At 38.4% G+C, this 27,424-nt stretch overlaps 1 protein-coding gene across 1 annotated transcript; it reads right to left on the bottom strand.

Moving 5' to 3' along the window:
• Positions 1 to 2,365: 2,365 nt before the first annotated feature.
• Positions 2,366 to 26,790, bottom strand: LOC139464967 (putative ammonium transporter 3). Its single transcript, XM_071246609.1, has 8 exons — positions 26,581 to 26,790; positions 18,119 to 18,668; positions 6,204 to 6,275; positions 5,807 to 5,866; positions 5,215 to 5,291; positions 4,019 to 4,167; positions 3,364 to 3,531; positions 2,366 to 3,001 (listed from the first exon to the last, which is right to left on the bottom strand). Exons 1-8 carry the CDS (start codon positions 26,708 to 26,710, stop codon positions 2,714 to 2,716), a joined length of 1,494 nt encoding a protein of 497 aa, XP_071102710.1. The 5' UTR covers positions 26,711 to 26,790; the 3' UTR covers positions 2,366 to 2,713.
• Between the last annotated feature and the right edge of the window lie 634 nt (positions 26,791 to 27,424).

Here is a 27,424-nt window from a genome sequence, read left to right as displayed (position 1 = left end):
TTTAATGCATACCTGTAGTTGAGCGAACATTTGGAATAATGTCCGGTAAATATTTGCATCTAAGACAGGCCAAATGCATTACCGATATTCCATATAGTGCCCGACTCCATGCGGTTTAACAGCCTACAATCCAATCCGTAATCAAAGTAACCGAATTATGGTACTTAGACATAAAACGTATACTAAGAAGTATTCAGATTCCATCTTTACACATTGTTCTATAAAAATACACGATAAAAGAAGAAAAATAACACCAATGTCATAGGTAAGTAACAACATTACTTTATTTTGGAGTCGAGGAATACTTAAAGGTAGTCATCTATCACTCATTTTAAGCACTGCTTAATTCCAAAACGAGGCTTATACTATCATGCCATTATTAACGTCACTGGGGTTTTCTGCACAAACGTCCTAACTGGACACTAGTGATGCTGAAAGGGAATTTCAACTGTAACGTATTTAGGTCATGTGTTACCTCAGAACAGCAGCCTTTGGGTATCGCTCGATATCTTCCTTTAAACCAAATGCCATTTGTTCTGACAGATTGAGATACCTGGCCCTTGAACGTTCGTTTGAGACGGTTGATTGTTTAACTAAAACCGCCAATGGCTTCTGTAACCGAATTACTATGTCACTTGTGAAGGTTCTGTCCACATATTGTGCTTCATGAAATAATTAAGGAACATGAAAATAACTTTTGTTTAAACAAGACATATCGATAATTATTGCTCTTCCAAAATCTATTAGCATCAGGGTGTTTAACTTGGGGCATCCTATTCTTCACTTTTGGCTTCAGTAATAGATTTAAAGCAATAACGGTTCTTGTGTCAGACACGTTTCTAAACTGAAGTAGTGAATGTTCTTATTGTGTCAATGGGTGCTTGAAAAGAGAGTACTCTGTCTTCACACTCAGGGGACCACGCTCTAAAAATATAATGAATGAAGAACAAAAGGGTTAAAGAAAACTGCAGCTCGCATACATGTACTTACACGATTACATATATGAGTGAGTAGGTTGATGTTTAACATCGCGTCGGCATTGTTCCAATCACATAGTGACAGTGGGGAGCATTTCAGGCCAGACTTGAAATTAATGCTTTTACAGTGTTTAAAATTACAGGACATACAAATGTCAATTGTATATATACCAGTGAAACGCGATACTACATGTAAGTAAATCATGAAATTCATTGGTTTATGATAGTTTAATATTCAGCAATATGTTTTTCTTACAATGAAATTGTTTTTGCCATATAACCATGCACATTAACATACTAGCCGTTTACTGGGGGTCAGCTGGGTACAGAGCTGGTCCTTATTCATTGTGGGTCATCGTGCCAAATCGGCGCGAATCATTGCTCATTCCAATTACTTACAGGCCATCGATATGATGCTGTAATAGCCCAGGCGGCGTAAAACAACATTTACTCACTCAACTTTAGGGCATCCATAATGTTTCTACACGCTTTGCTGCAGGAGGAGCGGGAGGGCGAAAGAACAATTTGTTGACAGTACCAATGATAAGTTGTGTGTTGTTTCAAACAAATGGTTCAGAAGTAAATTTCTTTCCCGTTCGGGATGATACATTAGCAAATGCGGGAAGTGCTTGATGTAAAAAGTGATTGTTATTTTGGACTGTTGTTAGATGTGAAAAAAAGAACAATGCAAAATATTATTTTAATATATTTTTATAGCCACTGAAAGATCTTATTTAGACTTTATATGTAAATGTTGTTCATCTTTGATGGATAATATAGCACAACAACATCGAATCGATAGAATAGACAGTGCATATTCCTGTATACATATTCCACATTTTGTGTGAGTGAGTGAATAAGTTGGGTTTTAACGCCACTTGTAACAGTATTATAGCATGACGTGTCGACTCTATGTGGGAGGAAAGCGCGAAATGATGCAGGTTTCAGACATTTACTACTTACTACGTTGCAGATTGTTAAATTAAATATGATTAAACTTCTTCAAAGACCTACGATCTACCTTGTGCATTATTTCAATTATCTGTACAACAAATGTAATACGATGAAAAGTAATACACTGACTGGTATGATATGTACATTGGATTATATATACCTGCAATATACATACCACTGCTTTCTATTTGGCATACAGGGGGATGTAGGTTATGTGAGGGAGTTGTATTACAACATATATTAGTATTAGAAATGACTGACTATGCACATAATAAGCCGATACGAAAATGTCACTTCCGTTACACTTCCGGTTTATATATTGCAAGTGATGTTACCCCCATGGGGATGCTGGTATTGATAACCATAGCTTTCTTTTCACACCAATTGTTTTGATTGTTTACGAAACATTCTTTAGTAAAGTAACGACAAATCATTGCATTGTCACAATATAGATGACGTCATCTATTCATCATGACGTCATATATGATGAAATATGATTGCCTGTTTATTCACGGTGTGGGACGTTGCTCGTCATATGAATAAGTAGTTTGCCTGGTCGATATTCCAGCATTCACCCGTCGTCATCATACAGCTAGATGTCATCATAATGTGTGTTACACAAACCAAAATACACCAAACAAAGAAGGGATGAGCTACTATGTGCTTCTAAGAACGTTAGGGTTGTTTGTAACATACAAGTCCGTCCGCAAACTATCAACACAGGCTAACGCTATTTTCCTATATGTTTCACTGATGTACCGCGGCCTCGTTCTCCCAAAACATTACACGTCTTCTTGACATATCATAGAAATGCTTTGTATTTCGTTTCTATCAGGCTTCCCTTTACGTTTCTTAAATAAGGACTCATTACTTTGGAGCGAAGTCATGGACGCGGCAATGTCGTCACTTCCGGTAGCAGTGGCAGGACGGAGATGCTTGGGAGATGCGCTTGGCCGAGGGGAAAACAGAATAGGATCACCGATCCTGGCTCCAATGTTATGTTCCACAAGATCCGCCCCAAGCTGTTCTTCCTCAGGGTCCATACGGAGGCCGATTGTTTTCTTGATAATCTGAAATCGACAGAAACCGGTACTCATTGACGTACATTATTTTCTTGATCTCGTAAGTTGCAATACCCGTGGGGACCCTGATTACATTACTTCCCTTGTCGTTTCCTTACCTTTATGTGTAGAATAAAAATCATGCAAATAAACAATCACGGGCATCGTGTACGACAGAGGTGTGTCACAGAGTCGGTGTATTAAATTATTTACAAGCGTGCGTGAAAGAGCTGGTTTATTGACGAGTAACGTAACAAACACATCTCGTTAAAAAAAACCATGAAACAAGTTTACCACAAGGCGCACTATGCAAAAAGGTATACATTTTAGTTCATGCAGTCTCTGTGTGTGGTGAGCTAGACGTTACTTACGAATAACAAGATGAATGTTGTCGTGGCACTCCATGCGATTTCACAAACAGCTGACAATGTCTGAATTCCAAGAAGATACCAGCCTCCCCCATGAAACAGCCCTGATAAACCCCCTGTCAAGTTTTCAATAGGCTCCTGCTCAACAAAAAGACCCACAGCAAGGAGCCCCTGCAATAAAGACATCAAAGTCTCTTATAAATTCGGATTCCCGATTCAACTGTATTTTTGCTCTTCGACCACAGCACCATACCCGTGATCATGGTCATCATCAAACCAGTTACAATCTACGGCCTGACTCACTGAATTTTCTTCGCACATTAGGTTAGCATGCCGTGATATAACAGAAATATGTGTCAAAGCGGCGTTAATCATAATGTAGTATCATACGATTCTGGGACGCATTAGGTACTTGATAGGGAATTGCGGCTCTTCAGACGAACACCCATATCCCTACAGCTCCTCTCCTCTCTTCCCCCGTCTCGCCTTAGAAATCGTTGAAACAAATGCGAATCTGTTATAACATTATTAATATTTACAATATCCGAGGATATCTATTGTTTGGTTTTCAATCTCCAAATGTACATTCCTTCGTGAAGGAAGCGACAGCTTGTGCGACGTTATGATGGCATATGGAAGAGGTCAACTTGATACCTACCCAAATACCGGAAGCCCCGTGGACGGCGACAGCTCCAACTGGGTCGTCTATGTGTAAAACATCAAGAAGCTTGGTACAACAGAGAGTTAGTATTGCTCCTATGATACCAATAACTATTGATTCCCAGGGTCGCACCAGGGCACAACTTGCTGAAAAGAAGAAACGGGCATATTGCAAATGAATGCTAATACGAAAGATTAGCGTGCCAACAAGGCTGATATTAGGGTTTTCCAGGTAGGTTTACTCAGAGACATAAAACGCTCACCGTTTCTTGGACACATGGTATCATCAACTATTTGATAGTGATTCATAAACACAAGCTTTGATTATAGTCGGACTTTATTATGATTATGGAAAGGTTTTGTCACTTTTGTACACTAGAAAAATATTTTCTAAAGAGATGTATGTTAGTAAAAGACAGTACCTCAAATAGTAAAAATCACTCACATGGAGTTGTTTAAAGCTCGGAATTGTCTCCAGACGTGTAGAAATAAGGACTTTTAGCTCATTTAAGTCAATATTTTGCACTGGATTATGTCCAAAGTTCCAAATTCCAAAGTCTTGCAAGTGATTGACCGACAAAAGGCTAAGTGTCAGTGACAATGTGCGATAACTTTCAATTCATGTTGAAAGTCCTCCGCAACAATGTGCCATTTCTAGTTGGTTAAAATAACCCTTCTGCCTCTTACTTCTTTTAAACATGGGGTGAAACAATCTGCATAATGTATTCAGTGATATTTGTTTTAAGAGGAAATATCCCAAGAAGTCTTGTGTGAGTGGGTGAGTTGGGTTTAACGCCGCTTCTAACAGTATTCCAGTTATATTACGGCATGTCAGCTTGATGTAGGAGAAGCCCGAAGTGGTGCAGTCTCTGACGGTTACCAAGTTTGTGAAACACACGAGTTCAGGTGCTGACAAACCTAGATACATAATCAGGGCTGACCGGGATTCGAACCACGATCATAGGCTTCTCGCGGGCCCATGGAACGCAACAGCGAATTGCAGCGCCTTAGACGACTGGGCCACACGTCCCCCATAGTTCTTACATTCAACGGATGGTACCTAAAATTTTGAACAAAAAGGTTATGTCGGTTAAGTCAAAATTACTGAGATATGGGTTAAAACAGATTAAAACAGATGGGTTAAAACAGATCTGACTGTTTAGGCTAAACCCTACCTCCGCTAAACGTACTAACCTGTTATAGAGACCAAGGAACCAAGTACCGAGTTTATAAGGTATCCAACGTCGAACTTCCTCTTTTGGAAAACATAGCTGAAACGATATTATTGTCCACAGTGAACCCTAAACGAATCAAAAGAACAGACAGGCTCCTCAGACAAGCTCTCGTGCAGTCTATTGTTTGTCGCAAGAGTGATATTTCAATTGTATCTTGCTGGCTTAATGTGGCAGGAAACCCCGAAATTATTCTAGTCTTAGGCTTGAAACTAACGAGCAAGGGCATGGTACTGATAAACCTTAAAACATCTTCCGGGTAAATATAGGATTCGAACCCACGACGATAGTTTTGTAGTACGCCTAAGGGTCCAACTTTGCCCAACGAATTGCGGTGGCACCTTAGCCTCACGATCCACCCCTGCTGCCATCAGATCACACCCACAGTGCATAAAATGGGCCACCGACACCCAAATTGGGCCCAAAATGCCTCAAATGCCCAAATCAGGAACACATGGAGTCACACTTTTCGACATGTTCACTAAAGCAGAACTACTCAATACAAATAATTCGCCAGACGTTACACACCTGAAGAGTTTGTTCAGTATTCCTACCTTATGATTACCCCGGCACTTCCACCTCCTGTTGAAGCCATCAGTGTCGTCACTGCTGCCCTGAATACGTACAAATATAGTGTAATAAGCAGGGCGTTCTCACCTCAGGGCTAACTCAGAGGTGAAACATAGCCCAATTGAAACGTTTCTTGGGTGAATACCTTCACACATGGGTTTGTTTAAGTTAATAGATAAATGTTACATTATAAAATATGACGACGTTGTTCCTATCAAGCATGACTACGGGTGTGTTTTAGTGTCAACTGTTTAAATCGAAAGTATCAAAGTGTTTCATCGACACATTCTATCAATCATCAGAAGCGTATCGATATTAAGATGGCAAAGGTGCTATTTGCGTGAACGCACGCGCATGTGGCCCCGTGTAAGTTTCGCTTACTTTGCTGCCAACTGCCATTTGCCACCAGAAATACCAAAGGTACTGCCACAGTTGAATGCAAGCCAGCCCCACCTGTAATGAAAGGTTAGGGTTATTAGAATAAAATATAGATAATACATGACCTAATCTAGACTTCTGTAGTGGGTGAGTGAGTTGTGTTTAACGCCGCTTTTAACAGTATTCCTGTCATATCACGGCGTGTCAGCTTAATGTGAGAGGAAAGCCCGAAGTGATGCAGGTCTTAGACGTTTACCACTTCGGTGAAACCCACGAGCACGGTTATGGTGCTGACAAACCTAGAAACATAATCGGGGCGAACCGGGATTCGAACCCACAATCATAGGTTTCTGGCGTGCCCAAGGGACGCAAATCTGCACAGCGAATTGCGGCGCCTTAGACGACTGGGCTACCCGTGCCCCCTAGACTACTGTAATATGCATGGGGGTATTTCTTTAATTATCAGTGCATTCTTTTTTTTCAGATGACCCTTTCAAGGAAAATGCCATACACCCAATATGTTTGAGCTGTTTTTTACACTCAGCATATTTTGATGTATATGAATATAATTTCAGTCCTTATAAAAGTACTGTTTGATCTGTTGCAGTGATAATCTCGGGTAACTGTAGAAATTTTGAAGATAGTGTTCTATGTACAGTGCTGTAAAATGTTTATGCATGTGGTATTTCTTCTTGTCATTCCATATACGCTTATCAGCTGGATGGGACATAGTTTTGAAAGACTCTGACATTGGTGTTTGAATTACAATGCACATATATTAGATATACACATACACATACACATACACCCATCGTATGTGTTCTTACGTGCAATGACATGTATCTATTCATATAATTTTCACCGCCATTTTGCCATTTATGCCCAAAGGAATCTGTTCCATCGGATAAAGGAGACCTGGCCTTGACGTTTCCTTGCATACACCCGTTAACAAATAATATAAAGCTTCACGTTCCCACACAAATGTATGACAAATGTTAATTAGGAGATCGCCCTAACGTTTATCATATATCAATATGGATGGGCTTCATTGATTTTGTATCCGCAATCAACTTAATTAGGTTTGTTAGACGTGGGGGGAAAGCCCTTGGAAATTTAGCATACTAAATGTACTAATGTACTAATAGGTTTGCAGTAAGGCCTAATGACATGTTGACCTGCGAGTTCGGTACAAATGTGGGAAACCAATGTGTGTGTGTTTGTTTGTTTGTATGTACATGTATGTCTGCTTGCACCAACCCGGACTAATGCCGATTTTATAGTGCTAGCCCACTCTGATACCAAGCCGCGGTTTAAAATTAATATCCCAATTAGAGACCCCGAGCTCCAGACAGAGGAACAACAAGTACCATCTTTTAACGTCGTTTGCTATGACGCAGTCATGGATCAATCAATCTTTATTTCGTACCCAAGAGGCCACAGGCCTTTAGTACATAATACAATTAAACATAATTAATCATTACAATAGAACATCTTATTGAAATAAATTGTCTCCCACATATATACATCATGACAACCATAAATAGGCTCATTTTATTCTGGCATAGATAGTATTTAATTAGCAGTTAACAATTTTATTTCTATGGGCAAAAGCATGGTAAATAAACATCGATAAATTCTTTACAACCTCTGTTCTCTCACATTTTAATAAACTTATAAATGTACATATGTTTGGTTCACTGTAATAGTATTTTGGTAAGTATTTTATTCTTAGTCCTAAATATAATGGACATCTGATAAGGAAGTGATACTCGTCTTCTATTTCATTTAAGTTACACATGTTACATTCTCTTTGTTCTCGTGGGGTATTAATATATGTGCCCTTTCAATATGTAGATCATGCGACATGCAACGAAACCCTGCCAATGCTTTTCTATATTTTGGTATGGTAATATCAACGAAATAGCATTCTCTATAAATGTAAGATTTAAAAAGTGTATAATAAAAGTGTTTATTTGATAATGCTAATGAAACATTCCATGATTGTAAATAAATATCTTTTAGTGTTTGTTTCAGTGACTGGATAAACTCAGCAGTATTATTGACCCGTTGATCATACCAAACATTACCAAAACCAGATTCAAATAAGAGTTCTCTAACACCAGTTGCCCAGTTTCTTTTACCATTTGAATCAAACAAAAATAACATATTATAACACTTTTTTGGAAATCTATACATAGGCATATTTACAATTCTTAACCAATATTTGATAACTTTAATATATGCAAAAATATACAGTAGATAGCGACCACAATCACCATAAACCATAACCCCGTGTGTATTAACTTTAACACCTAAATATTTCTTGCATGAATCTTTTCTATAGCATCTACTTTTGAGAGTCCCCAAATCTCTGCACAATACAATAAAATTGGACTTATTTTTACATCAAAAATTTTGAAAAGTGTATTATAATCAAAATTTTGACCACATGCATTTCGTTGAATACCAATGAATACCTTTTGAGCTTGTAAGAATGCTTGGCTTACATGATATGTCCATGAAAGACGGTTAGTAAAATACCCTCCTACATATTTATAAAAACTTGTTATCTCCAATTGGTTACCTTTATAGTACCATTTTTCATATTTTGATAAATTACCGCCGTTTTTAAATACAACAATGTTTGTTTTATTTCTATTTACATTCAATTTCCATTCATCACAATACTTTTCTTACTCATTAATTTGTGAGTGAGTGAGTGAGTGAGTGAGTATGGTTTTACGCCGCTTTTTAGCAATATTCCAGCAATATCACGGCGGGGGACACCAGAAATATGCTTCACACATTGTACCCATGTCGGGAATCGAACCCGGGTCTTCGGCGTGGCGAGCGAACGCTGTGACCACTAGGCTACCCGACCGCCCCCATTAATTTGTGACTGTAGACCTTCAATAGTACTTGAAAATAGTGCAATACCGTCTGCAAACAAAAGTAAAAAACAATTGTATTTCTTCTGGGTGTTGAATTCTATAGAAACAATTATTAGATATTTGCATTGCAAATTCATTGATGAAAAACGAAAACATGAACGGGCTTAAGATACAACCCCGTGGTACTCCTAAATGACTTGAAAATGTAGGAGAAATAACTTGGTTATTTCTAACACAGAATTTTATATTTTTTTATAAATGCTACCTAACAATTTATTTATTTTAGAACTTAATCCATGAGTCTTAAAAAGATTCCGAAGTGTATTTCTTTGCACAGAGTCAAATGCTTTAGAAAAATCTACAAAAACTACATAAAACTTTCCACCCTTATTATTAAGGTATCTTTGTATTAAACAATGTAATATATATATGTTGTCCACGGTACTATATCCCTCTCTGAATCCAGCTTGTGACTCATCAATTGTGTTCATTGTACTCGCCCAATACACTAATCTTTTATTAATAATAACAGAAAATATCTTGCTAAAAATGCTCAAAAGAGTTATACCCCTCTCTTATGGAGAGGTACAATTATTCCCACCGACCATGAATTCGGAAAGGTTTTCTAAAATGACATTAAATATTAGTTCAAGATATGGTACTAACAGGTTTGCTGAATGTTTGAAAAATTCAGGCATTAAATTATCAATGCCAGATGATTTATTGCACTCAAGTTGTCGGATGCTTTCTAAATTTTCTTCTCTCATAATTGGGGAATCAAGAATATCGGCTACAATGTCATCAGTGTCGTCGTTGTTATCATTCTCATTTACATTATCATTAGATTCTAAAAATGACGCTTTCTCATTCAGATGTGACATACCATACATATTTTTGAAATGACAATACCAGTCATCAATACTTATGTTATTCGTGTTTTTTTTGTTTTGTATTCATGCTTTTTAATTCTGACCAAAACAGTTTTGAATTATTTATATTTTTCTCTAACCTTTGTTTCCTCTCCATTAAATAGATATTTTGTTTATATTTACAGATGGCAGTATATTTGTTTCTAGCGGCATGATATTCTTTAAGGTTACTTTCATTTTTGCAATTTCTAAATTGATTTAAATATTTACTCCTTTCTTTTTTTAGACATTTCACACTCGTTATCAAACCATGGATTTCCTTTCACCCTTTCTCTAACTCGACTTACTTTTCGTTTCATATCACTAGCGGCTACACAAAGAGCATCTGCAATAGCATTAACACTTTTGTTTATATCAGAAAATACAAAATCGACACATTTATCTAGAAGCTTTCGGATATCGTCTGTAAGTAAATTCTCTCTGAATGTGTTTAAGATATTATCATCCCAAACAAACTTATAGATATCAATTGCGCTTGCGCTATTATTAGGTGAAGTTCGGGTTCTATTACAACTCCTTAGCTTAATGCAAATGGGTAGGTGGTCAGATTCGGTTCTAGACTGAATTTCAAATCAACTATATAATCAAACCCGGACCTTCCTCTCTCCGGGCGGACGCTATAACTCAAGACCATGGAGACCAGGGAGGCGGTCGAAAGTGTTCTGCTGACAGTGGTTAAGACAAAACCGAAGTCCTATAGTCACAATACATTCGCCTATGCAGCAACTACTCTTTAGAATTTCCCCCCTGTCGACATCAAGCAGTTTCCCTTCCTGGCCTCTTTCAAATCTGTCCTGAACAACCATCTCTTCAGATGTCACTACTTCCCATTCCCCCCTGTTCCTACTCGCTAACTGTGCTTTCGTGTTTTATGTAGCCCTTTGACCATGCACATATGTGTGGATATGGCGTAATAGAAATCTCCATTATTATTATCATTGTAAGTATAACACGTCAGCGAACAGCCAGTCTCGATTATCCACCGATACAGATTCCATCGGACTAAAATCAACATAGTGGGGAACATTATATGAATGGATACCCAAACATCAGTGATGACACCAGGTGGAAGGGGTAAGCATATCCTACCCCACTGGTAGTACCAGCCACTCACCCAATTTGAACAAAAAACGTATATGTAAAAAGGATGTCAGAAAGCACATACTTCGAGGTACCAACAGAGATATACAAAATGTAAGAATTGACATTGTGATCTCATTGATTTATGAATCTTCAAAGAGTTAGAGACAAACTGTATGTGGCGAAGCGAAATGGTGTTTAAGCATAGTTCACTCATACAGCCGACATGTCTTTGTTTTATCCTCTTAATGTCAAACGCAAGGCAGGGTAACAACAAGTACAATCTTTTTACGTTTTATTGTATGACGCGGATGTCCCCAGGCAGACGCTCCATCCACTTACACCGCGGATGCAGTCCAAACTGTATGTACGTCGGAGCTTATTCTTTATATATAGTTTGGAATCACGCAACGATCGTTAAAATACTGTATGTGAGACCACACTGTTGTATCGATACGAAAATCCCGATTCTGCTCATATATCCACCAGTGAGATGTGACAAGACACAAGGTTTTCCATGCTATACCAATCACGATACAACTCTTTTAATTGGCATAATGGCAATTTATAGCATTCCATCCGTTGATGTATTGTGTAGTTCAACAGTCACGACAATTAATTAAAACACTTTCTGCTGGAACATATAATTGAAAACAGATATTTCCAATCTATATACAAATGAGGAAGCTATGTCAATAGGTGCATACTGTGTAAATACCACATGAGTGTGGGGGTGAAGAATATATATGTTCAGGCCATGAATATATAACCGTAAACACATTAAACTCCCATTGAGTTTTGCGACTGTTTCACAAATGGATGTTGATACAGAAATGTCATACAAAGTTAAACACGGTATTTCATCATGTAATTTGAAACAACACGGTTACCTGGCATTTCCTTGGACCTCACATCCAAACAGACGTTTTCTTTAGAAACCATGCCATAAAAGAAAAATTGATCAATGTAAATTATTTACACAGACTTAGTTCACGAGCATAAGCTTTGTATAGCTTTGTATAGGCAGGTATGGTACACAACGGTCGCCTGAGAACAAAGATGGACATTAATTGTCTTTCCCAGAAAGTGCTTTTATCGTGTTCTCCGAACCAGTGTTATTGCCTATTGCAAACAACTGACTCCTTCTTTCAGCATTGTTCGTGTGTATAGCTTACACTCAATCTCATTTCAAGCTATTAACTTAAAGGATACATGAAACGAAGCGTAATGCGTTTTCAGTTTAACTTACAATCCGACCAAGAAATTTAAGCTGATAAAATTCTTTCTCTACGGCATAAAACCCATTAATAATCAAAACTAGAAACGTTCGTATATATCAAATGTGGTACTCATAATGATATTAGTTTTCAAACGGAAGCAACAGCGTATATCAAACCTCGCAGAACATGTATCATCGTTCTTCTCATTGTTCATCCCAAATATAATGTTGGCCAGTGAAAAATTGAACTGTAGATGTGAAATAAGACAGTGTTTCCGACAACATGGCATTAATAAGAAATACATGTATGTAGTTTTTATACATTTTGTATTCAGTTGGGAATTTCTTTTTCCTCTGTATTAATATCGACTGCTCTATAAAAGCCTCGAAGAAAATTAGAACATCTTTGTAACACAGGTCTCAAGAATGATTCCTGTCCATATCAGGTGTCCCGTTTTAGTATGTATTGCTTCTCAAGTCAGGTTCGAGGGCAGGATTTCCACGATTATAATCCACGATTGTCATCGCTATACTCGATCTCGTGGATTTCACGCGTTCCAAAAACGCCTGTGCCATCTATAATGGTATGCAATTAATGGGATAGAGTGAAATAATTAGACGACCACAATCGGTAGAACATATTATACCTGTGATGGGCAATGTTAATACAACCCTATTCCAAATACCACAAAAAAAGGATCACTATAAACGTTGAAAGGGAATACATCGCTTTCGATAATATATAAATATACAATTTCAAAAGCCCACTTAGTATACACTACCTCTAATGTTGTAGCCGGTTCATCGAGACATTCTCACTAACAATTGCAAACACCTTATAATGATTAGTTTGTTTGTTGTTTAACGCTGAACCAGACAATCCCAACATTGACGTCATGATCATCGATCAACGGAGTTGGTATTCGATGACATGCATCAACCAAGTCACTGAGTCGGCCACCGATCTCGTTAGTGGCATCTTACGACAAGCATGGGATGCTGAAGATCAATATTACCCGGATCTTGAAGGGTCACTTATCATTGCCGAAGGTGTTTATCGATTTGAAGTAGCATATGCATTCATTGGATAACAATCGTAGAAACGCATCTCCAGTAACATTCGTTCAGCAAACAAACAGCCTCGACAAATTATATCACTAGGAGTTGAATGTTCAACCGTCAAATATGTTCATTAGAAAAACAATCTTGATTTAATCTGTGGCAAGTAGTGCTATAAGGGGCAGTGCTATTAATGACAGTATTAACGGGGCATAAAATAAGATTATTTAAAAAGAAAGACTTAAAAGCCTCCTGCGTGGATGTAGATAAATAACTGACAATTTACTTACACATGCTCTAATCATTGAGCACATTAGCTAATGCCACCTAGGCCTGCAATACGCTTTGTAGAAAACTGAATTCATCTTCTAAACTAATACCTTGCTTCATTTGCATTAATTAGAAAATATAGTAGACATTGCAATGGGGTGAATTACCAATTAGATGACTCGGTTATATTGCCATGATGGTAAATCTCTGAATATCGATTTATCAGCTCTGCAGATACCCTTTCCGTCGTTACCATGGAAGCAAGGTAGTAACGTAAATAACGTCATATTGTATAGTGTCCCTAGATACACCTTTGTATTAAGATTTACAAATTCATGACACATAAAGGAAACCTGTAAATAACGACCAGGTTGTCGTTGTTGAGAGGTTGTTGGAATATGAAAGGTGTACTGCACTTTCACAAGTTCAATAGCTCTACTTTTTGTTGTTCCTGAATAAACGCGCACAGTTGAAGGAAGTTATTACGAATAATTAGTCTTCACTTTATTCAGTACTTGTAGGCCACGGGACTTTATGTACAAACGAAATACAATTTAGGTGCAAACAGTATAAAATACAACACATTCATTTGCATTTTATTTTTGAAAGAGCAGTTTTAACATAATTGCATATTATCAAAGTAGGCGTATTTGTGTTCTTACAGCATTGGCGTAAAAACAAGTACTTTTCTGTATTCATATTGATAAGAGGGTCTTGCCATGACAGTAGTGTTTTAAACTTCAGAACATTTGGAAAGATGTAAAAACTTTGCCTCAGATGGCTATAACACAGAAAATATTAAAAAAGTGCAATCATTTTCGATATGCTTTAGGTTACAAAATTTACATTTTCTAAATTCACGAGGAATTTTGAACTGAACCCCAAACGAGTCCTGAATTTTATTTACAGTTATACTACTCAAATAGTTCTCACATGAAATGGATGTTTTAAACTGCGCATAATAAGCCATTTGTTGTTTTTTTGCATAACTAACCATGCCAAACCCGAAAAAAAGGTTTTAACCGCTGAAGTAACATATTTAAAAACGCGGTTTTATTACCACATGTTTGAAAGTACCAGACATCACGAAATCCTAATCTGAAAGTAACAGATTTAAGTTTCGTTACCCAATTTACGTGGATTTGTTCATCGTACAACTGCAGCATATTGTAACATTTTTGGGGTATACGAGATTCCTGCATATTATAAAGAGACCACCAATATTTGCCACATTTCAAAACAGCGAGCGACTGAATAGAACGTCTGCCAGATTCAGTTGTATGTCACTGATCCCCCAAATTCCAGCCCCGTATAAAAGTATTGGTGTTATCTTTGTATCAAAACATTTTAAGTAAAAGTAAGGCGAGTATGGTTTCAAGGACCATGAACACCTTTCTTGCCTCAATTGGAATATTATTTAAGCATTCGATCTCAGTAAGCTATTGCTAAAATACAAGCCAAGATAACTGTATCCAGTTACTACTACATACGCATTTCCATCATAATACCATTTTTTCATAACGTGATAAACCTCCCCTATTTTTAGAAAAAAACAACTATTTTTGTTTTCGATAGATTGACTGGCATTTCCCATTCCCATCATGTTAGATATTCAACTTCATGTATACTCAGTAAGGTCATCCGCTTATAGAAGTAGAAAAATATAAATAAATTCCGGATGTAACTTAACACCAAAACGACAGTTTTGTTCCTAAATGTTGTTGTTAAAATGAGGGACTACCACTGGACGAAGAACGGCATCTTGGTATTGTTGGCCATTCAGGTTTCCACGAATTGTCACCAGCGGAAGTTTGCAGCCGAAGGAAACACAACCCCATATCATGACAGACCCCCCGCCACATACTAAGGACTTCTGGATGTTCCTTGGTGCAAAACGAGTGTTACGCTGCCTCCAAACCGTATTCGACCATCAACATTTTGTAGCAGCATTCGACACTCGTCAGATCAATGGATCCTTCTCCAGTTGGCCAAGTTCCATCGACTACGGGCACGACACAATATCAGACGATTCCGCATGTGCCTCTCAGTCAGTTGAGGACGTTTTACTGGTCTTCTGGCGTTATAACCAGCCGCTCTGAGGCGACGCCTTACGGTCATCGTCGAGAGTCTCTGATGGGTAATCCAGTGCAGTCTTAAATCACACAGGAGCAAAATGCAACCACGTGTCTGAAACTTGAATTTCACTATTTATAGGGTAGGGGAACTGCAGCAACACGTAAAGCACGTGTTTCTTGTGGTATCTGGACAAATTTGGGTTCAGTCATATATCATCATATTTCGTATTTCTGATTCCCACACGTGAAATCAAGAGACTATGAATATGGTCGCGCTTAACTTTTGTGCATGTGTATATATCAATAGGGTTGGGTCGTCAAGACATACGTTTTATGATGTCCAAGAAACGTTTAGAGTCTACCGCTGCTGCATTTTCTAGGTCACTCCTTTTACATTGTGCAAACTGGTCCTTCTTGATTCCACACTATTCATTGCAAACTTTATTTTACTTCATATGGTATGAGTTATCTTTAGTTATATCTGAACGCATTTACATAATGGCACCGTTCATGTTTTTTTACAGAGAAATTCATCACCATCGGGGAACATGTCACTCGATGCCAAACCATAATCTTTCACACTACTCCCTAAATGCCCAATAGGAGGCACTGGTGGCCCAGTCGTCTGAGGCGCCGCGATTCGCTGGGAAGATTTGCTTCCCTTGGGTACGCCAGAAACCTATTATTGTAGTTTCGAATCCCGGTTCGCCCCGATTATGTTTCTAGGTTTGTCAGCACCATACCCGTGCTCGTGGGTTTCACCGAAATGGTAAACATCTAAGGCCTGCATCACTTCGGGCTTTCCTCCCACATTAAACTGATATTAAGCCGTGATATAAATGGAATACTGTTAAAATGGCGTTAAACCCAACTCACTCACTCACTAAATGCCCAATAAATGTTCAGTCACCGATTTGATAGTCAGTCCCAAATCTTCCATTCACAATATGTATGTTCAGAATTGAACACATTTCCAAAAGAGTTTTTCCAAAGTAAATTATCACATGAATATCTTTCCATCTCAAATTGTGTAAAAACATCTATTCAGTAATTATTACTTTCAACATGGTGAATAACATCGTTCTCCACATAGTCACACCGGTTCTACTGTTCATGTACAATAGACCTGTGAAGATCCGGGGCAGAATATGTCTTCAGCAACCTATTCTTGCCATAAAAGGCGACTATGCTTGTCGTAAGAGGCGACTAACGGGATCCGGTGGTCAGACTCGCTGACTTGGTTGATGCATGTCCTCATATCCCAAATGCGTGGATCGATGCTCATGATGTCGACCACTGGATTGTCAGGACTCGATTATTTGCAGACCATCGCCATACAGCAGGAATATTGCTGAGTGCGGCGTTAAACAACAGGCAAACAAACAAACAAACAAACAAACAAATCCAAGTACAATGATAGAAATAGCTGGGTCTTCTTCCAATGTACTCAATAATAAATATAACAAAATCTCTACCCCATTTTGTCTATCATTGTTATTATTACCAGGTCGATCTCTCCGACTGAATATATGTAAACACAGATAATGTAGCGCTACTGAAACCAAACATACTTTTATCCAACAGATTAGTAATAGCATGTTATCTGTAGCGAAAATCAATAACACCTCTTACCAGTGAATATTTTATCAAAGGTATTCCTCCCGAATACCTCCCGAACTTGGACCTTTTACGAATTATGCTTATTACTAATAATTGCAAGAAACCGAGCAAAAACAATAAAAACGTGAACATAGCAAAATCCTATATTTCAAATAAAACTTTGTTTATAAGAATATTTTACATTAAGGGGCGATATGTACGATATTAACCCTTAATGTAAAAAAAATATTTTTTGTCTCACATCCAATAAAGGTTCGTGTTAATGTACCTTATGTAAATAGTATATACGAAACTTTTGTTTTGATCATCAACCCATGGTTCAAGGTGAATATGTAATAATGACAATAATTCGACGTTGATAGTGTTAATATTACTGATACAGAATACAGCTTGTTCTTCAGTCAGTCACCCCCTGTGAGGAGTCATAAATGCAACATTGTATCTAAGTGACATGAAAATCAAAGGGGAAGCGAATTGTGTTTGAAAAGATACATTACAGACTGCATTATTGGACCGTCGGTGATAAACAAAACGATCTAAATTCAGGCAATTGGCTGAACAAGCCTAACACATTTCGGATACCCGCAAACAGAGTGTGCGCCATGAAAATGACTTTCCTTCCAGTACCAGCAATTCGACTGCTTGTTCATTTTTATTGCTTCCATGTTTTGTGTCAATAATTGTTTATTAAAGTATGGCATTTCTTTCCAAAAGGTACCAAATACATATGTTGAGTTCTCCTACCATTAATGTTTATTTCAAACACAGTACTCACCATAACATGAATGTTCCAACAATTGCATTGGCTGGACTGCACATGGGAAGAGGATCAGTTCCATGGTCATATCTACCAAGGCGTGGTTTTAGTAAAAGAGATGCCACAAGGCCGGAGGATCCACCCACCAGATGAACAACACCAGACCCTGCAAAATCCACCGATCCCATTTGCTTAAGAAAACCATTAGATCCCCATACCCAATGGGCAGGGAAACAGTACACAATAGTGTTGAAAAATGAAAACAATATGTAGCTTATCAGTTTAGTCCGCTCAGCCATGCAACCCGAAACAATGGTCGTAGCTGTGGTCGCGAAAGACAGCTGGAACACAAATGTTGAAAACACGATCCCCATATTTTCATCACTGGAGTCGACAAAGAAGTATCCGATCCCACAGAACGGATTTGTACCTTTGTCTTCGCCGAAACTGAAACCAAATCCATAGGCCCAATATGTCAGGCCACCGAACACAATGTCCACTACGTTTTTCACCATGATGTTGACCTCGTTTTTGCTTGACACGGCCCCAGCTTCCAGAAGTCCAAAACCTGCAAATAAAAAATAATGGTCAAAAAGATATTTCAAATTACAATAATAAATGTGATTGAAAAGGTTGATTTGACGTACTCAATATATATCTATTGGACAGCTCTTCTTTCTCAATCACAATACTATGTTGACAATCTAAAAAAATAATAAAGATATTGTCAAACACTTTTGTGTCGAAGTTGAATGGACATTTGTAGATATCAACAAAAAGTGAACTTGGCATACATTTGCCAATAGGACCAAGCTTTTACTTCGAGACAAACGTAGTTCGATACATCAAAGTTCGACACAACAGTGCTTGACTGTATATACATTTGTAGATTTCTAAGGATTTCATAAAATATTTTCAAAGCACGTATGATAATACATATTTTGCAGAAAACACGGAAGCGATCGAATATATGTGAGTGAACGACTTTAGTTTTCCGCCGCTTTGAACAGTTTTTCAGTTGAATCAAGGCGTGTCAACTTGATTTGGGAGGAAAGCCCCAGGGAGGCCTTAGGATTTTAACACGTTGGTGAAATTCACGCGCAGTTGTAAGCCGCTGTATATTACAAATTGTAAAGCGAAATGGGGTGTTGATAAACGTTGTTGAATACTGTTCTTGTTCATGACTTAAATTAAAAAAACAACAACATGGCATTCAGTATGGCGCGTTCAGTTCCAAATGAAATATCTGGGCAATGAATCCTCAAAGACACTTACAAACCGGAAACAACATACTGATACTGTTTATCTACTAGGTTTACGAACAAAAGACAATTTTCGTAGGCGACTGTCGGGTCATATTGGTTGCATGTCAATCATAGATTAGACGCCATGAAAGAGGTACAAACATTGACACACACATGTATGCACGTCGCTGTTTAAGTGCAATGGGGGCACGGGTGGCCCAGTCGTCTAAGACACCGCGATTCGCTGTGCACATTTGCGTCCCTTGGGCACGCCAGAAACCTATGATTGTGGGTTGGAATCCCGGTTCGCCCCGATTATGTTTATAGGTTTGTCAGCACCATACCCGTGCTCGTGGGTTTCACCGAAGTGGTAAACGTCCGAGGCCTGCATCACTTCGGGCTTTCCTCCCACATTAAGCTGACACGCCGTGATATAACTGGAATACTGTTAAAAGTAGCGTTAAATCCAACTCACTCACTCACTCACTCACTCACTCACTCACAGTATAAGTGCAATAATCTTGAACGACGTCAAAACCCATTTCACCTCACATCTTCTGGGTTGTCAATTTAATGTTTACATACGTTCTACCTACACTGCACACTTAATTTGCTGCCTCTCATATATGCGAGTAAAGTATATTGACATACAGACAGCAAAATGTAATGTTTAAGTACATACAGAGACATACATGTACTACCTATTTCACTCCTTATCTTCGCTGAATTTGCATTTACTATTTTCTTGGTACAGTAAAAATGTCGGTTTCAAATTCAGTTCAACGCCTTCAAAACTACAGGTATACATTATACTTTTTTCTGAACGCATATTCTACTTTCAATGGAGAGGTATTGTTGGTATATTGACCAGGATATTGATGAATTATTTCCGAACGAACACCTCAAACACAAGGCTTCGGGGAACAAACATAGTTTGGTTTTGCAACAAATAATATTAGATCGTAACACAGAGATTCTGGATGACGATTTTGTATACCCCTTCATACCTGTCGATTATGTGAACGGAAAACAATTGGCCATCGACGGACTTCTCTCAACACTTCAACATAATGCTTACAGCATATGAACATGTATCTATTAATATTCCCCAAAACAATGTCCGAATAGATGGATTGCCTTTGTGAACAATATCGTGAAAATATTTGTCATACCAAATCATCGCTGGCCATATTGTTCTGACACAAACCCAGGAAATGCTAGATGGAGAATCAATGTGATATTTTCCCTTCCCACAGGAAGGCTTTGTCAGCTTGTCACTTTGTTTCCATCGACCCCAGACGGCGTGGGACGACGCTCATAATATAAATCACAGGTTTATCCGGTCCAGACACGAATATTTACAGGCCGAAGTCATACAGATGGAATGCGGCTTTAGACAACAAACACATTCCCAAAAGAGTACAAACAGTAATAGTAACATTTGATGTGTTTGTGTGCATTTAACACAATCCTCAGTCCAATGTCTCAGTATTACCTATAACGATGGGTACTCTCATTATCTCATTGAGCAGTATAGTTGTCTCTTCACATCTGTTGTTCCATTGCTTAGATTGCTTATTTACGAAACAAAAGTAACGTGACGTCACATCTGTGCATTATCATGAAAAAATAATCTGACGCGATCTATCGTGCAATTATGGACAGGCGTATATTAGCGAAACATCAAGGCCTCCAAAACCAGAATGAAAGAACACCAAAGCTCAGTCTGTTCAGGAAACTACAAGCCATAAACATCGAAAGACTCCAACCATCAATTAATCTTGATCAAGGCTATTGCATACCTCCTGCGTACCATCAACTCATCAAAGACCCTAATTAGTCATGACCCTTTTGTTTTATACAGCTGGCTTCACCGGTTAAGATATGTTTGTCAACCATATTCTTCACATGACTTGCTTGATAGCGGTGTTAGAACAGAAACAGAAACGTCGCCATTAATTGTAATGAAGAAGTTGTTCATCCATGTATCTTATCCTTACTTAGTAGTCCGCCTTCTGAATGCCTCTCAAAAAGCCAATTATAACTTAAGACATCACGTCATCAACATGATTTTTTTAAAATGCCTTCCAATACTTTACTGACCAAGCTGCTGTCACTACTTTATTTTCGGGACGCCATGCTTTAATTTCATGGACTCATGGATAGTGTAAAGACTAACCTACGTACTTACGTAACCTACGTCCGAGAATTAAGGACCAGCTGTCCCTCGTTAACAGTCGTCGAAATTTCTTCACTCTGGACAGATAATATCAAACCATGTATACTCTAAAGGATACAGTTTATTGTTTAAGAAAAGCCCGAAAGTATTTGGAACCGATTGTAGCTGATCCTTCTGAGCTTATTGGATATTATATTACAAAAGGGGATATTAGATTTTTTGCTAGTGTGACTTCTGTCACATGTAAACAACCGTGTTGTGTTGGTGACTTCGAATGCTTCTATAAACAAAACAAATAATAATCATAATCATAATCATAATCATAATAATCATAATAGTAGTGCATACGAAAATATAAAATCCATTTTTTGTGTTTCATTACACCCGATTGCCTGAAAAATGTAATATTAGAAAATCTAAATCTAATACGGCGCCAGGGCCTGATGGTATTCTAAACCGTTTTTGAAACTCTCCCCATGTGTTCAAACACCATTACTTCACTGTTTTAATTCTGTTATGAATACAGGGGATGTTCCGCCTTGGTTGTGCAAAGGTTGAACAAATTTGACTGATCCCCAAAACGTCCGCCCTATTACTTGTCTGAACACAAAACAAAATATTTACAGGGTGTCTCACAGATATTGTGTCATCATACTGCGCATCCAATGACATTATTTACATGGATCAGAAAGGAGCTAGAAAGGTATGTTGAGGTTGTAAAGATCAACTACTAGTTCAGAAAATGATGCTTGAAGAGGCTAAAACTTACCACCGTAACCCCTCAATGTGTTGGAAAGACTACAGAAAAGCTTATGATTCCGTACCTCGCGAATGGATTTTGAGGTCACTGGAATGTATTGACCTCCCCGCGAGTGACTTCTTGTTTTTCCCAAGTCTTCAATGAATTGCTGGTCAACTCAACTCATGGGCAGGTGGTGACTTCGGAACCCATTTCTATTAGAAAAGGAATATTTCAGGACGATTTTTTAGTCCTTTGCTTTTCTGATCGTCACGAAATCAGCCAAGAGGAGGGTTATTACCGGGACCTCCTCAGCACCGGCACCTTTACATGGATGTCCTTAAAGTTATTGCCAATGGAGGACTGCAGTCAAAAAACAGATTCTCCTTGTCGAGTCCTTTTCTAATGATATCGGCATGACCTTTGGACTCCACAAATGCAACATTCTTCATTTGAAAGGTAGAAAGGTAGAAGAGAGAGGGTCAGACAGTTTACTTTGGGGGTGTTATTGACAATCTCGTGGAAGGTCAGGCCTACACGTATTCAGGGATGCAGATGCAGACTCCAGAATGCCCATATCAAGGAAAACCCTCGGACAGAGTAGAAAAGAAAAATCTTGAGTTAAGAGCTGAATGCTTGCAATAAAATTAAAGCCACAAATACTTAGTTGTACCCGTCCTTTCACATTCTTTTGGTATTGTTGATAGGACTAAACAAGAAATGTAGGGTATTGACACACACGAAGAATCACTGCAGACCCTGTGGATTACTTCGCTTGGATGAGGTCGCCTGGCCTGAAAAGTGATACAGAAGGCCTTCTGTTTGCTGCTCAGGACCAGTCACTTACCACTCGAAACCGTCAATGTGCGATTTTGCATCAAAATGTAAATATGAGATGTTGATTATGTTATGTATTTAATGAGACTGTCCAACACATTGTCAGTGGATGCCCAGCATTGACACAAACACAGTATCTTAAGTGAAATGATGGGGTGGCTCGATCATTTCATTACCGTCTTCGCCATGCTTGTGGTTTTGACACAGAGGTCATCCATAGTACGACCCAGAACGTATAGAGTGCGTCATGGAAAATGAGAAAATGCAAAATTCTTAAAATAGGCCGGTATACAGCCTCAGAGGTATCCAGGCCAACAAAACTGATCTTGTCCTTTTTGATAAATCCAATGAAATTATTTATATCATTGAATTTTCTGTCCCGTTTGACAGTAATGCGATTGACAAGATTCAGGAAAAAACTTGGCAAATAGGCGGACCTCGCTTTCGAAATGTCATGCTTGCATCCAAAATTGTCCGACAGCCCATTGTTCTCGGTGCCTTAGGTTTGGTACCTCCCAATCTGTTGACTGGCATTGGGAGAGTACATGGGTTTGCTACCAGGAATACAGCCCTACTGATAATCTGGGTAATTCAAGGCTGCAGTGTTGGGGAGTCTTCACATTCTCCGAAAAGTCCTGGGTGGGTTGACTAGGCAGCGCTTCCTGGGAGAGGTCCCATTCGCTGTCTGGGCTGCGTGTAGAGGGGGAAAGGGCCCTGAGCTGAGGAAGAGCTTAACCAGCCTGACTACTGTGCCAGGATCACCCAAACCCTATTTGCTGCATTTTAGTTTATTTCTATCTGTAATAATAATTGAGTTTAAGTACAGTGTGTAGAGAAGATCAGCAACCCTGCAGAGGCTTTCACTTTTATAAAGTCGGATGGCCTGAAAAGTGAAACAGAAGACTTTATGTTTGCTGCTCAGGACAAGTCACTTCCCCCTCGAAACCGTAAATGTGTGATTTTGCATGAACATTTATATATGCAAAGTAGATTATGCATGAATTGAATCGAACTTTGAGATGTTGCTGCAGTATTGTTAGGGCAACGGTTATGTCAGCAATACGCACACTCCGGCACCATCGAGCTGTTCGGCAACATTGAAGGGGTGAATAGAGAAGGGGATGGCCCAGTCGCAACATGATTTGTTTGCAGGCGTTGATATATTTTCCCGTTTCAATTACTTGAAGATGTTTAGTGGGATGGAATTATTTTCTGTGCACTTACTCAAAACCCTAATAGGTAATAGATAGACATAAACGCCATTAAAGTAGCAATTAGGATTATCTGACGCTCGTGAATATACGATACGATGGGGTAGAGTATCGGTAAATCTTCGTTGCTCGTTACCAATTATGACATACATATATGTGATCTATCGGCACATTGGCAAGCCCCATAAAGCAACCAGCAGTATAAGTTAATCTCATTACATGGTCACGTATATTAATAAATTCACATAACTCATCTTGTAAAAGACGGAGTCTGTTTGAGAAAACGTTGTAAAATTGGATTGAACCAGGGAATCTTAAACTAAATATAATTTGCTTGATATCTTTTTTCAATCCTACATGAGAGCCACTTCGTTGCTTCTCTCAAATGTAGCTGGCCACGCTGGTTTAGTTATCACGAAAGTATTCAACGTCATCCATTATATCAAACCGTCATAGCATTGCCACGTGACGTCATAACATGCTAGAGTAGCGTCATGTCTGTCTCACAACCAGAGAGGCAACGGACACGAACAGATAACGTTTGTAACGTTTGAAAACTCCGGCTAATCTGACTTAAAACAGATGCGTGTGCCGGAGGTATGAAATGTTTAAAGCTTCGGGCATCCAATACTCAATAACACACGCAATCAGACGTGGTAATTTGTTTGATTGATTCCTAATCTAGCCTCACCATGAATTGTCATTTTCTCATTCTACCATGACATTGATGAATGCTTGATTCTGATTAGTTAAAAAGAGTTTTCCTTTTTGCTACGGAAACCCCTTTCAAATATATTAAGCCTTTTCACCAAAAACGTGAGTCCACGAAAACATTGTCCCAGCTGAAGTGACAGCTCATCAAACTTGATGAAATTCATTTCAGAACACGCACAATTAGTCACAACAGTCACAGTGGTAATCGTATGGATGTACCAGCAGGCTCCATCAATCCCAGATAATCTACCTGTTAATGTTAAACCACATCATAGATCGGGGTTGTCATCTTGCTTCATTCTATAACTCGTTACCGAGAATGTTAACACAAGATTGTCCGCCATTGACAGCTGTGAGGTGTGAGTAACCGTGATGTAGGTCAAGTTCTGCCATATCCAAGTTCGGGGTGGAGAGGCATTTATTTTGATTTTATTATTGTTTACTGGGGGTAATTGCTAACTAACTAATAACACTTACACGTCATGTTAAATGTATAATAGAATGTTAATTCATAAAGTTTGCTGTAGAAATATATTCGTTTAGCATTTTAAAACCTTTTTCTATTACCCGTCACCCCTACAATAGAAATGATGGCATGTTCGATTTCCAAGAAATGACCTCTCTCACAAAATTCCGAGAACTGACAGTCAGTCCACAGTGTACAACAGTTTGGTAGAAATTAAAACATCTCTCTTAAACTAAGTTTGGAGTGTTATTTGTCAACTTTTTTTGAAAAAAACTATCTGTTTTGAACACTTATTATGAACTACTGACGATTATGGTGTTTTTAATCTTGAACTTTTGTAATATTTGTTACATATATAACTACCTTTGATCACTTTTCTGAATGTTCTAAGATTGCGGATCTGTGCACCTGTGTTATTACGCGTTGCAAGAGAGCGCCCTTTTCAAAGGTTGTTGCCGTCATGGTAGAATGGAGATAAACCTACTCTGTTTTGAAATTTTATGTAGTCCCACTGTAGAATAGATACCTATAGTTTGGAACCTCGCGCTAAAGCGCTCGCAAAATTAAAATAAAGAGGTATCTATTCTACAGTGGGACTATATCAAATTTCAAAACACAGTAGTTTTATCTCCTAATTGTAAATTGATCTGAAGTTAAATACAGCTTGACTGCCAAAGGTATAGGCCGGAAGTGTGAGTAAACAGGAGATTATTTGCCCTGATATCTGCCTAAATCTATTCAAAATATATTTTGTGGCATGACTTTAGTAAAGCGGACATACAATTATGCAAAACAGCATTGTGCCTGTTACAATACGGAAGTTTATTAAAAGATGTTTCATACACTGATAGCAACAATGCATAGTATTACGCTAATATATGTGGCATCCACTCATGTTAGTATAAACAATATGTTGAGACGTTATAAGTATCTTAAGACAACATAAAATCAGCTGCAAGTAGTCTTTTGTCTTAAACACTATACTATAATAACAAACAGTAGTTTTGGATCATACCCAATATGTTCTTTTTGACACTGACCAAACGCAAATGATTGTATGAATGGTGTTATATAATTGTAAGCTACCAACCTGACTGCATTGTAAATATGATGAAGGCGCTGGTAAGAATCCATGTCGCATCGTCCCATGTGATGGGACCGTTGGCAATCACACCAGAAGGGGACAGCGTACTCGGGAATGGCGTAGTTTTGTTGCTCATTTTGGGACCCACTGTCTTCACGCGGTTGCAACGTTTATCAACACACCTTTGACAGCCATCATCAACATAGGTGCTGTAACTGAACCGCCTGTCCCGGTCGAGTTGTCTGCCAGTTCCGTGACTGGGAGCGTGTCATGACGAAAGATCGATGAACTCACTGGCACTCTGCCTTGCTTTGTTATCATGACTTACACACCAAGGCAAGTTCAGTTTGGCCTTGATGTAATGTATTACGTAAAACTCCACTATATACCCTACGCCAGTGTTTTTGCAATGAAATCTTCAAGGGACTCCATGTTCTATGTAAGATTCGTTTCTATGGTTCTGTCTGGCGAGTGATACTAATAGCGTCGTCTAAGACTCTATGCAAAGTTGCTTCCCATATGCGTCCCGTAATGTTCTATGATCGTGGATTCGATATGATTATAGTTCTTGGTTTTTCGGCACCATATACGTGATCGTGGGTTTTGAAATGGTAAAGGTCTATATATCTAGCAACTGCATCACTGCGGGCATTCCTCCTATGACGTCTTACCTACATGATGTCAACATGAAAAATGTACTTTCTGTTCTGATCATAGTTTGTTTTGTTTGGTGCAAAATTGTATGTTTGACATACACATCGACACATCTGCATCGATTTTTATATTAAAAGTGTTTATATGACTATTGCAATGTGACATAAAATAAAAGCAATTATTCTGAGCTTTTTGT

The sequence above is a fragment of the Haliotis cracherodii genome, unplaced genomic scaffold (assembly GCF_022045235.1).
Source record: "Haliotis cracherodii isolate W230 unplaced genomic scaffold, xgHalCrac1.p SCAF_1, whole genome shotgun sequence".
Classification (NCBI taxonomy): Eukaryota; Metazoa; Mollusca; class Gastropoda; order Lepetellida; family Haliotidae; genus Haliotis; species Haliotis cracherodii.
The sequence above is the reverse complement of the archived record's forward strand: the minus strand, read 5'-3'. Positions and strand labels throughout refer to the sequence as shown.